This window comes from Eptatretus burgeri, chromosome 2, assembly GCF_056783735.1.
Source record: "Eptatretus burgeri isolate ZD-2024b chromosome 2, Ebu_testis_v1, whole genome shotgun sequence".
Lineage (NCBI taxonomy): Eukaryota > Metazoa > Chordata > Myxini > Myxiniformes > Myxinidae > Eptatretus > Eptatretus burgeri.
This window is the reverse complement of record NC_140962.1, coordinates 71183484-71196428: the sequence shown is the minus strand read 5'-3', so window position 1 is coordinate 71196428 and position 12945 is coordinate 71183484. Positions and strand designations below refer to the sequence as shown.

At 43.7% G+C, this 12945-nt stretch overlaps 1 protein-coding gene across 1 annotated transcript in view; it reads left to right on the top strand.

Annotated features, from left to right (window-relative positions):
* Positions 1–12945, top strand: part of WDR75 (WD repeat domain 75) — a 110678-nt gene that overhangs the window by 32766 nt on the left and 64967 nt on the right. The window contains exon 7 of the mRNA XM_085869718.1: positions 10618–10734. Within this exon, the coding sequence (XP_085725844.1) occupies positions 10618–10734 (117 nt within the window). The remainder of the gene's footprint in view (positions 1–10617; positions 10735–12945) is intronic.

The following is a 12945-nucleotide window of genomic DNA, read 5'->3' as shown; positions in this document are numbered from 1 at the left end:
TTACCAGAATTTTGACAACCGAGTTTTCGTGCGTCCTAAGCGATCGCAAATACCGGAGACGAAGTTAAAACAAACTCGTAACGTCGAGCGAAGCAAAAATACTCCATTTCTCCACATGAATTTACGGAATTATGTTTGACCTCACTGTGACCTTGACCTTTGACCAAAATCTAATCAGCGCTAGCCATCACCCTCCTGAATCACGTGGTGTAATTTGACATTGGTCGCTTCTTCCGTTTTCGAGTTATCGTGCCTACAAACAAACAAACACACAAACAAACAAACAGAAAGGGAAGTCATCAATATACTTACAAAATCTTTAGATTTCGTAAGTAACAAGCAGTCATAGACTGGTACTTACGAAATCGTCAACTTGACCTCTGACCTTGTCTAATAAAAGCTGTCTCTAGAGAAGGTAGCGACGCAAACCAGAAGTTTCTACGATGATTCTGTACCAAACCATCAAAAATCGTAACGTCGACCGAAGCAAAAATCTCCATTTCTCCACGCAATTATTTTATCAAAGTCACAAAACCGTAATACTCGGCCATCCACCAACAATCTTTGCATAATCCGATGGCTTAGCGAGTCAGGCATGCGACGATAACCTTTATTGGGATAAAAAATGACTTTTACACACCATCTTTATCGAAAACACCGTCAGCGCGCACACGCAAAACCTTCACGTGGTCAACGCCGCCTCTGCTCAAATGCATTGCACCACGTGACGACCCGTGACGCGCGAGTGAAATATTTTTAATACAATCTTAAAACATCTCCAAAACATCCGATTTTTACCAGAATTTCGACAACCGAGTTTTAAGCGTCCTAAGCGATCGCAAAAATCGAAGTTAAAACGAACTCGTAACGTCAAGCGAAGCAAAAATACTCCATTTCTCCACGTGAATTTACGGAATTATGTTTGACCTCACTGTGACCTTGACTTTTGACCAAAATCTAATCAGCACTAGCCATCACCCTCCTAAATCACGTGGTGTAATTTGACATTGGTAGCTTCTTCCGTTCTCGAGTTATCGTGCCTACAAACAAACAAACAAACAGAAAGGGAAGTCATCAATATACTTACAAAATCTTTAGATTTCGTAAGTAACAAGCAGTCATAGACTGGTACTTACGAAATCATCAACTTGACCTCTGACCTTGTTTAATAAAAGCTGTCTCTATAGAAGGTAGCGACGCAAACCAGAAGTTTCTACGATGATTCTGTACCAAACCATCAAAAATCGAATATTTGACCTCACTGTGACCTTGACCTTTGACCGATTTTGACCAAAATCTAATCTGCGCTAGCCATCACCCTCCTGAATCACGTGGTGTAATTTGACATTGGTAGCTTCTTCCGTTCTCGAGTTATCGTGCCTACAAACAAACAAACAAATAAACCAATGTCACCCGCAGGGTGACCCGTATCTTGCCAAAAGGTGACCACGTGTGATTTCTTGAAGGTCACACTGAGGTGAACAGAGCTGCTATCCACCAGGAGCGACTCCTTGAGGAATATCTGCCTACGAGATATTCCGATGAGAATCGTTCTACAGAGTAACCATGAAAAATATGCTTTTGCCTCATAACGTCACCAAATGACGTCATAATGTCTCAAGCTTGACATATCCAGAAAGCACTCATCGAGGTGTTCAATTTGAGGTACTACACGATATGGTTCCTAAAACTTGAAAATTTGACCTTGGGGTCAAATATGTTTGACCTAAGGCGCTAACCATGAAGGTCAAGGCCATTCTCCACCAAAAATTAATCGGCTGAGCGCCAGACCATGAACTATATTCCCATGAAGTTTGAAGACGATCCGATCAAAATTACTCAAAAAATAAGGGTTTCGTCGACTCCCCTGATTTGCGACAAAGTGACCTTGACCTTTGACCTTGACCTTCAAAATTTTGTGCACTGAAAGGGACCTCGAAAGGCCTCTGACATGCGAAGTTACAAAAATTTCCAATGATAACTGTGCTCTGCAGAATTTTTTTATATGTGATTACAGACAAACAAACAAAAAAAAAACATACAAGCTGACTAACATATCTTGCAAAAACTTCGTTTTGGCAAGATAACAAACTAACAAACAAACAAGCAGTCATAGACTGGTACTTACGAAATCGTCAACTTGACCTCTGACCTTGTCTAATAAAAGCTGTCTCTAGAGAAGGTAGCGACACAAACCAGAAGTTTCTACGATGATTCTGTACCAAACCATCAAAAATCGAATGTTTTGGATGTTTGACCTCACTGTGACCTTGACCTTTGACCGATTTTGACCAAAATCTAATCAGCGCTAGCCACCACCCTCCTGAATCACGTGGTGTAATTTGACATTGGAAGCTTCTTCCGTTCTCGAGTTATCATTTTTTGGATGTTTGACCTCACTGTGACCTTGACCTTTGACCGATTTTGACCAAAATCTAATCAGCACTAGCCATCTCCCTCCTGAATCACGTGGTGTAATTTGACATTGGTAGCTTCTTCTGTTCTCGAGTTATCTGTACCAAACCATTAAAAATCGGATATTTGACCTCACTGTGCCTTGACCTTTGACCGATTTCGACCAAAATCTAATCAGCACTTGCCATCACCCTCCTGAATCACATGGTGTAATTTGACATTGGTAGCTTCTTCCGTTCTCGAGTTATCGTGCCTACAAACAAACATACATACAAACAAACAAACAAACAAACAGAAACGGAAGGCATCATTCTACTTGATTTCGTAAGTAACAAACAAACAGAAACGGAAGTGATCAATATACTTACGAAATCTTTAGATTTCGTAAGTAACAAACAGAAAGGGGTGAAAACAGTGACGTCCGATCTTTGCTGGCAGAGGTTAACGAGCAAGCACGGGTGCAAGTACTGAAGCGCATTCCTTCAAGACATGGGTAGGAATGCCATCTTGCCTGTAGGCCTTGCTTATGTCCAGAGAGGGGAGTATTTTTTTTTGACTGCATGAAAAGAGATCATAGGGAGGGACATAGGATTGGTGAGGGGAGCATCAGAGGGAGGTGGAATGTTAGAGTCATCCAGTGTGGAGTTTGAGGAGAAAAGAGAACCAAAAAGTGTTGCTTTATTGGTCAGAGAGACAGTGGTAGTATCATCGGAACGGAAAAGCGAAGGAAAGGAAGAGCGACAGAAGTTGTTGGAGATGCTTTCAGCTAAATACCAGAAAGATCTATTCGTGAAAGAAGAAGAGAGGTTGTCACATTTCTTTTGAGTAAAGGAATGCTTTGCCTCACGAATAACATGTTTGCAATGATTTCTGGTGGATATGACAGCTGAATTGGACAGCTTGAAAGAGAAGGGGATACAAGCCTCCATTCCTACAACAATAACCTCAGCTATACGTTCAGCAGAGATAGAGGCAGTAGTCTTTCCAGGGAAAGTCAGAAAAGAAGTTTCGTAAACCAGTCCAGTAAGCATTATTGAAATGCCAATACTGGCGTTTCATCGGAGGAGAAGAAGAAGTGGTGGTAAGTAAAGTGATGTTCACAAGATTTTGGTCAGAAGAACCAATTGGAGGTGAAATTGCGTAGTTGTAATGCATTGGATTGGAGGTGAAGAATAAATCCAAAGTATTGGTCGTGTGGTCATGACGATCTAGGATATGGGTAGGGTGGGTGATAATTTGTTCCAAATCATAAAGAATAGAAAATGTAAGAGCTTCAATCCCCCCCCCCCCCCACTCCCAACATCCGTGTGGGAAGATTTCAGCCACTTCCTGTGGTGTACATGGAAGTCTCCGAGATCGAGAAATTCTGCTTGAGCGTGTTCCGATGTCATGGCCTCATGGCAAGAGTTAAGATAGTCAAAGAAAGTTATAAAGTTTGTAGAATTGGGAGAGCAGTAAGTGAAACTGAGAAAGATAGTGATGGTCGGGAGACAAATCTTAAGCCAGACGACATCAAAGATTGTAGATTCGAGGTCCACAAGGCGAACAGCAGGTATGTTGATGTTTGAGTAGACACAGACTCTTCCTTTGAAGTGGAATCGTAAGTGAAGGTTGTAATTCGAAATGTTATAAGAATTAACAAGAACATCATGTGATAATTGGGTCTCTGAGAGAAGCAACATATTGTTGTGGAGCCGGGTATCGGCTGTGAGCACGACTGCAAGGTGGAGCAGTGGGGTCGACTCTACCGAACACTCGGAATCTAGATCGTACCTTTCGGAAAACTCCGAGGGTACCGGTCCCATACAGGACTGTGAATCGTCAATAATTCCACCACGTGTGACAGGGTTATTTGCCAAACTTCAAAATACCTAGAGGCCCACGTGGCGAGTTACCGAGTATTCACACCCTCGACGGAGCTTGAACGGGACGAGCCGTTACCGTGCTCGACCCGTGCGTAACCTGAGCAGATGGTTACCGAGGTCCCGTTGGTCCAAACGTACATTTACAGCAGCAACGGCCTTTTTAATCACCCAACACGCACCATGTTAAACCAATGGAAGAAACACAAAAACGAGCTGAAACATTTAACAGGGGATTTATTTATAATGGGGGGAAGGGAACACACAAAGAGCAGAGTTAAACCGACTATAAAGAAATGAAATCATGTACAGCACAAGCACTTAACAGTTCCGACTTGCAGAGGGGCCCACACACATACACACGCACACCCAAAAAGAAAATGGACCTGTGGGGGAAAAATTTATATTAATGTATTCTAAATTGTAACAAATGGAGTTTTAGAAATGTAACTTTTATGCCATAAGTTGAATTGGCTGTCCTTTCTGGCCAAGAGACTTTTGCCCTAAATGTTGATAAATGTCTTGGTCTGGAGCGGTGTGACCTGAGCTGATAACAGCGAACCTTTGCCTCGAAATGTACGAAGTGGATTCTCGTCTAAAGGACACGTCTGCAGTCTGGGTTGATAGCCCCCACCACTCTCCCATGAAAGTATAAAATGCTTTGAAATGTAAAATTGTTTCAGTGCAAGTACCCGAGGAAGTATAGAATCTCAGTGGCTTGTGCTCCTTGGAACTGACCAAGTTAGAATAAAAGTCTCTGATGTAATGTGGAAGTGAATTGAATCGGGTTGGTCTAACTGGTAACTAAAGTAAGAATAAATGAAATAGAACCAAATAATATTGCAATCAATGGGGATTCTTAAGTTCATTGTACAAGGGTGAGAAGTGTATGGTGTATAATTAGAATAATAAATTGTTTCACGAGGAAGGAATTGTGTGGACATCGGTTCTCAGTATCAATGGGTTTTATGCAGGATTTTATAACCAAATCGGACAAACGTTAAACTCTGTCTGAAGTCAAATAGGATTCCACAATCGGCCAGGTAGAATCCTTCAACGATCACAACAGGGTGGGTTAAAAAAATCCACATCAGACGCGATGGGTCTTCAGTCGGTAGAGCCGGCCCGGGGTACCTGCCCCGCCTTGTGCGGTCACACCGACTCGAATCACCACGGTAGGACTCAAACCCACGACCACGACCGTCTGCAGGGCTCTCGTCAACAACCACTCACTGGCTTTGGAAGCCAAGTTGGGGAATGCCTGGACTGAGAATGTCCTCTCCCGCCAGGAACGTCTCACACATGATCCTCGTTGCTTGGCAAAACGCCACGATCGCTCCAACTGGCCAACGCTCCTGCCACAACCACACTGCCTCTCTCGGGTGCTCGTCCAGACAACCACTTCTTCCTCTTCAGGAGGGAAGGATTTCTTTTCTCCTCCTCGCCTCCTGATTGGACGGTCCATTCTCGGATGACTCGTGGTGGCCTCCCGATTGGCCGGGACCGAACACTCCATCTGGCTAAGGCGGAGCCAGCCCGAGGTTAAGAGCTTCCTGATTGGACAAGGGGTGGAGTCGGAGCTGAGGCGATGAGCGAAGGAGATTTGTTGGCATTATCGGCTTCAAGATATAAAAAAAAGACCTGACTATTAAAGAAACCCGCAGCGCACACATGACATTCCTGTTAGACATGGGGGATGGGACCCGAACTAGAAACACACACGTACCGATATAACTGTTCTTTTAGGACTACTGAATGTTGAGTGCAGTAAACTTCCAAATTCATAACAATATTAGGTGAGGAGCTTGCTAGATGGTGTTCAACAGAGGAAAGATTCGAAGAAAGACCACGAATGTTGGTGAAATTAATTGAAAAAGAGTCACGTTGGTTCAAAAGGCAAGGGTCTTGGGAGGGACCGATACTACTACTGCCTGAGCCCCCCCCCCCTCTCGTTAGCAGCAGAGACAGGCAGGTCACAGGAGATTCTTCACACCCCATAATGCTGGGAACTAGGGGCTATTGACTTTTTGGACTTTATCATATTTAATTGGAGGCTGTCTGAGGGAAATGAGAGGACAGAGAAATAAAAGAGTGAGAATGTGAAGTGAGGAGTAAAAATGAGTGAGTTTGAAAAGTGTATGATGTTTGTTTTCAAGAAAGAGAGATTAAAGCGAGCCCGGTAGCTATAGTTTGAGTGAGACAGAAAGTAAGACCAGCAATCCTGACACGGAGAGTGCAAGATGGTTCCAGGCACCACTTTAAGCTCCTAAGTCAGAACGGTAGTACTATCCTGAACAGTTGCTGTCTTCAACCGATTACCTAAAAAACCGGTCTCAAGGCCCTGTCACACCTTGACATTTTAGCCAGCATATGGCAAGGTATCAAAATGTATGTAAAAATGCTGGCGTACGCTGAACTATTGATGTTTTTTTCCAAGTTTTGGACGTATGCATAACGTATTAGTAACGTACACAGAACGTTTCGATTACATATAGATAACTTATATCAATGAATGCTGAGCATGTTGTCGGCGTTCACAACCTATGCCCAACAATATTCTAACTTATGCATAGCGCGGCAGCGTATCGCCGATGATCACATGGCGTAGGTTATTAATAGGCTGCGGCTCGACGATTCAAATGATAACCGCACTAGACATCGAAGTGTCAAGCCGCTGTCACACCTTGACGTTTTAGCCAGAGTATGCCGACGTATGAAAAATTTGCTGAATACGCTGGCACGCGTCGAATACGTAATGGGTAAGTTTTGTATATGTTAATAGCACGCTGAAGCACGCTGGCACACGTCGGAGTACGCCGAGTACGTCAACAAATTTTCAGCATGTTGACAATTTTTCGACGTACTCAGCGTATGACACACACGTTCCGCATACGCTGGCCATAAGTTGTAGGCACGTTACACGATCGTTGACACACGTCGACACACATTACTTGTACGTTACTCATAAGTCGAAACGCGTCGAGGTAATGGTTAGCGTCAGTGCTCCAGACTCCCGGTTTTTTTTTTCTTCGGTATGACGGTGATGTTGACACTTCGATTTCTAGTGCAGTTATGATTTAAATCGTTGAGCGGCAGCCTATTAATTATATTATATTATAACCGCACTAGAAATCTAAGTGTCGACATCACCGTCATACCGAAGAGAAAAAAAAAAACAGGGAGTCTGGAACACTGACGCTAACCATTACCTCGACGTGTTTCGACAAATGAGTAACTTACAAGTAACGTGTATCGACGTGTGTCAACGATCGCGTAACATGCCTACAACACGTTACTCATAGGTTAGAAATGTTTCTAGTACGCTAAACATTAACTCGACATGTTTCGACTTATGAGTAACTTACAAGTAACGTGTGTCAACGATCGCGTAACGTGCCTACAACTTATGGCCAGCGTAAGCGGAACGTGTGAGTCATACGCTGGCATACGTCGAAAAATTTAAAGCGTGGAAAATTTCTCTAACAGCTCGGCGTACTACGACGTATGCCAGTGTACTACGACGTATGCCAGCGTGCTCTTCACGTATACAAAACTTACCCATACGTATTCGACGTGTGCCAGCGTTTTAGCCAAATTTTTCATACGTCGGCATACGCTGGCTAAATCATCAAGGTGTGACAGGGCCTTAACCGGATGGGTTTTTTTTTTGGATCACCATCTCCTTACTGGATGGCCGTTAGCTCCTGAAGACACCGTCTCCATACTGGATGGCTGTTGGCTCCTGAAGGGAGCTCATCCACCCTTTATCAGGTGTTGTTTTTAGTCCTGCGGGGTGTCACAGTCACCCTCCCCACTGCCAAGCCAGTGAGGGAAGTCGGTTTAGTCGCCGACTACCCGACCATGAGGCAGGGAGCACTGGGTTACATGTTACCAGTGGCAGTCAAAAAACCTGACTGACCTGATGAGAAGATTGCTTGTACCATAATCCTGATGATGTGTGGACTATGCTTCCCTGTTGATGGACCTCTGGTAGCTTGTACCTTTTGCTGCGTTTGAGCCTTGGGAGTAATTGCTGAAATCTATCAATCCGGGTTCTTCCCGATATCTTTGTTCTTTGTTATTTGTGCCTTTCACACTTCTTTCTACTTCTTCACATTTCTTTTTAGCTCGCCTGTTCGAAGAACAGAGAGCTATAGGCGATACCTCCGGCGTGAGCGTGAGCGTGAGCGTGAGCTCTGGCGTGAGCGTGAGCGTGAGCTCCGGCGTGAGCGTGAGCGTGAGCTCCGGCGTGAGCGTGAGCGTGAGCTTCAGCGTGAGCGTGAGCGTGAAAATGTTAAAGTTTTTGGTGCAAGTTATTTCCTTTCTAATGTTTTTATCGACCACACTATTTTTTACTGATTACAATATACAAATACATATGTTGCTTTAAAATTATTTGGATCAGACTTCACTGCAATGCTTTATAAAAAAATATTATTAGACTCGTCTTTTAAAAACGATAAATGTATAAACAGGCGAGCATTGGGTGGCTTTGACACCAACTCTGGTTATTACCTGCACCACCGAATGTGAAGGAGGTTGTTTTCACCCCCTCTCTGTCTGTTTATTATCTTTCCAAAACGAAGTTTTTGCAAGATATGTTAGTCAGCTTGTATGTTTTTTTTTTAATTTTTTTATTTTTTTATTTTTTTTTTTGTCTGTAATCACGTATAAAAAATTCTGCAGAGCACAGTTATCATCGGAAATTTTTGTAACTTCGCATATCAGATGCCTATAGAGGTCCCTTTCAGTGCACAAAATTTTGAAGGTCAAAGGTCAAGGTCACTTTGTCGCAAATCAGGGGAGTCGACGAAACCCTTATTTTTTGAGTAATTTTGATCGGATCGTCTTGAAACTTCATGGGAATATAGTTCATGGTCTGGCGCTCAGCTGATTAATTTTTGGTGGCAATTGGCCTTGACCTTCATGGTTAGCACCTCAGGTCAAACATATTTGACCCCAAGGTCAAATTTTCAAGTTTTAGGAACCATATCATGTAGTACCTCAAATTGAACACCTCGATGAGTGCTTTCTGGATATGTCAAGCTTGAGACATTATGACGTCATTTGGTGACGTTATGAGGCAAAAGCATATTTTTCATGGTTACTCTGTAGAACGATTCTCATCGGAATCTCTCGTAGGCAGATATTCCTCAAGGAGTCGCTCCTGGTGGATAGCAGCTCTGTTCACCTCAGTGTGACCATAAAGAAGTCACAGGTGGTCACCTTTTGGCAAGATACTGGTCAACCTGCGGGTGACATTGGTTTATTTGTCTGTCTGTCTGTCTGACTGTGTGCAGGATATCTCAAAAAGTTGTGTGATGGATTTGGATTAAATTTTGTGGGCAGGTTGGGTGTGTGATAAGGATGAACCGAATAGATTTTGGTGAAGATCCGAATCCGGATCCGATAATTTTTTCAGTAATTCTTCACCATTGAGAGATAGTGCTGAACTAATACGTAGCACGATATCTCAAAAAGTTGTGGACGGATTCAGATGAAACTTGGTGGACAGGTTCGGTGTGTGACCACGCCGAGTTGATTTGGTTTTGGTGAAGATTTGGATTCGAGAGTTATTTAATTTTTCAAGTGATTCTTCATCATTGAGAGATGAGGCCATAATGATATATAGCATGATATTTCAAGAATGTATTGGGCCCGATATGTTCTCGCGGATCAGGCATTACGTGGCAGAGGTATGCGCTCTACCCAGTGCCCTTCTAGTTCACTCTACTTCTTGCTTTTTATTTTATTTTTGTTCATTTCCCTCTTATCTCTCCATTACTGTTCATTTGTCTTTCTTCATCTATGTCCAGGGAGAAGTTAATTAATTTTTTTGTTTGTTGGTGAGACTCACTTGGCTGTGCCAGTATGGGTTTTTGAGGGTAGAGGGGAAGCTGCTGAAACTCGATTCCTATCCAGGTTCCTCCTGATGACTTTGTCTTTGCTTATCCGGGTTCCTTCTGATAACTCTAATGCAGTATTTGGTCCTTTCATTGATTTAATCAGCAACGGAAATTTCCTCGGGAATGCCTGAACTCATGTTTTAAACTTTTTTTTGTTTAATTCTCACATGTTGCATTCATGTGATGCTTGTATTTGGTTTTGTCTTGTTGGATTACAATGCTGAGAGTTTTTGGTTGTACTCCTGGACATGAAGGTCAGCATGTGACACAACCTTGATTGTTCCAAAAACCAATAACCTTGACTTTTCCAGTTTGAGTTTGTGTGTGTTTTCTTGTTGGTTGGAGGTTATTTTCTGTCGCTACTGATTTCAATTCCTGTTTTCTCCTGAACCAGATCATTCCCTTTCTAATTTTGCCCTCGGAATTATTTTTAGGAAGTCTCTCAAGCAGGGGAAAAAAAAGGGAATGAACAACGTGTTCACTTGCCTTTGTTGCCATCCCGTGGATGACTGCATTGCCACTGGTCACATGGACGGCAAGATCAGACTCTGGTAAGTGCCTCACCCTGTCTTCCAATTGCTGATGGTTTGGATGGATGCCCACCATTGCGTGATTCTTAGCATGAAGGACTAGTTTTATGTATGCTGATGGAGGTTTGTCAATGTGTGACCATCTATATTCTATATGTAGAAAATGCAAAAATAGTGCAATTGTTGTGCCCCTCCCTCCTATCTAATGTTCAAACATTCGTGTCTCCATTATTACGGACTTGTTTTATGATTGCAAGTATTTTTATTTTGCTTTGCATGCAATGTCGAGGCTCGTGTTGTATACAAGAGGGGTGCGAGAAGGCAGCACAACACAGTGGGGAACAGAGACGAGGAGATCTGTGGAAGAGAGAGAGAGAGAGAGAGAGGGGTGGGGTGGGGATACATGGCGTAAACAAGATGGTACAACAGGGACTTTCAGGAAGGAAAACAGGGAATTTGAAGGAGATGTGTTTGGGGTGGATTAATGGGGTAGAAAAGGTCAAGATTTTGTATGGGGGAAGATGTGAGATGGTGGTGGACAGCTGTTTTGAAGTCCTGGATGGAGGAGTGGGATTGAAGAGAGTGTGGGAATTTGTTCCAGAAGTGGGGAAAAAGAGGAATGAAAGAGTGAAGGAGAGCAGTGATTCTTGATTTTGGCAATTTCACTGGAAGGGGTTTTTTGAGGGACGTTGAATGCCCTGCAGAAATATGGGAGGGACAGAGCACAGACAGAGCAGGGGGGCGAGACCGGAGAGGAGACGGTAGAAGACAGAAAGACCACCGACCTGCCTGCGGTGAGAGAGTGAGAGACCCAATGACTCGGCTTCATCGTGGGAGATATCAATGATCCTAAAAGCCTTGATTTCCAGAGCGTGAAGTTGAGCTCGGTGTGAGGCAGGAACACCAAACCAGAGGGGAGAGCAGCACTCCATCAGGCTGTGGATGAAAGCTTTGTATGTGGTCAGGAGCTCAGGTGTGCCAAGGAAGGACTTTGCACGACGTAGGATGCCCAGTTGGCGACTGGCTTTGGAGGCCAGGTTGGAGATGTGGCTTTCCCAGGAAAGATCATGGCAGATTGTGAGGCCCAAAAGCTTGAATTAAAGGACTTCTTCCAGCGGATTGTTGAGAAAATCGATGGTACGGTGGGGAGCGGGGGGGGGGGGGGTTCCAGATTGTCCTTTCAGAGTGACAAAGTGAGAGAGTGAGATTTGTCATGATTGAAAGCTATGTTCCAAGTGTTTGACCAGATTTCTGATTTTTATTCAAGTCTGCAGAGAGTGAAGAGGCTGCTGCCTGCTGCTCTGAGGGCTGACAGATGGTACGGCAGAGGGTGGAGTCATCAGCAAAGAGATAAAGAGGATTTTCCAGAGTCGGAGAGATAATTGATGACAACCAGAAAAAGCACAGGGCCCAGAACACTGCCCTGAGTAACTCCAGCTTGGACAGGATGGGTATATGAGAGAGATCCATGAAGAGCCGCACGTTGACTGCAACAGGAGAGGAAGTCCGCGTGCCATGAGTGGAGAATGCTTTGGATACCATAATAAAAGTTTGGTGACCAGTGCAGGATACGAGACTATCGAAAGCTTGCAATATGTCCGGGGAGATGGCTCTGATCTCATGTTTAGCATTTAGGACCTCCATCCATTGTTGGGAAAGCAGAAGCAGCATGTCCAATGTCCAGTGTAGGGTGACCTGGTCTGAATCCAAATTGATGATCGAAAATCAAGCCATTGAAGAAGAGGAAGGATTTGATCTCGGACGCGATGATGGATTTGATGACCTTGCTCATGATTGGAAGTAAGCTGTTATGTCTGTCGTTAAAGGGATTCGTTTTGAACCTTTTTATTGAATGCAATGATGTTGGCTTATTTCCAAGCAGATGGGAGATGACATGGCGCAGATGACAGCGTGAAAAGTGCAGAGAGAGGATGTGAAAGAGCAGCAGAGCAGGTTTTTAGGACACGGGAGCTGAGGCCATCCGGTCCAGTTGCAGAATCGGTCGAGAGTTACCAGAAACTTTTCCACCTTCTTAAATACGAAAGACATAGTCTTGGAGCAGTTGGGTATAACAAGGATAGATGGGTACTGCGAGTGAGGGGGTTAAGGTACACAAGATTTGGAAGTGAACGCAGAATTGAGGTCGATTGGTTTGTAGTTGCAGGGATCAGTTTTTGCACAATTTTTTTCAGAACGGTAATGTTAGTTGATTTACCAAGCAGATGGTAGATG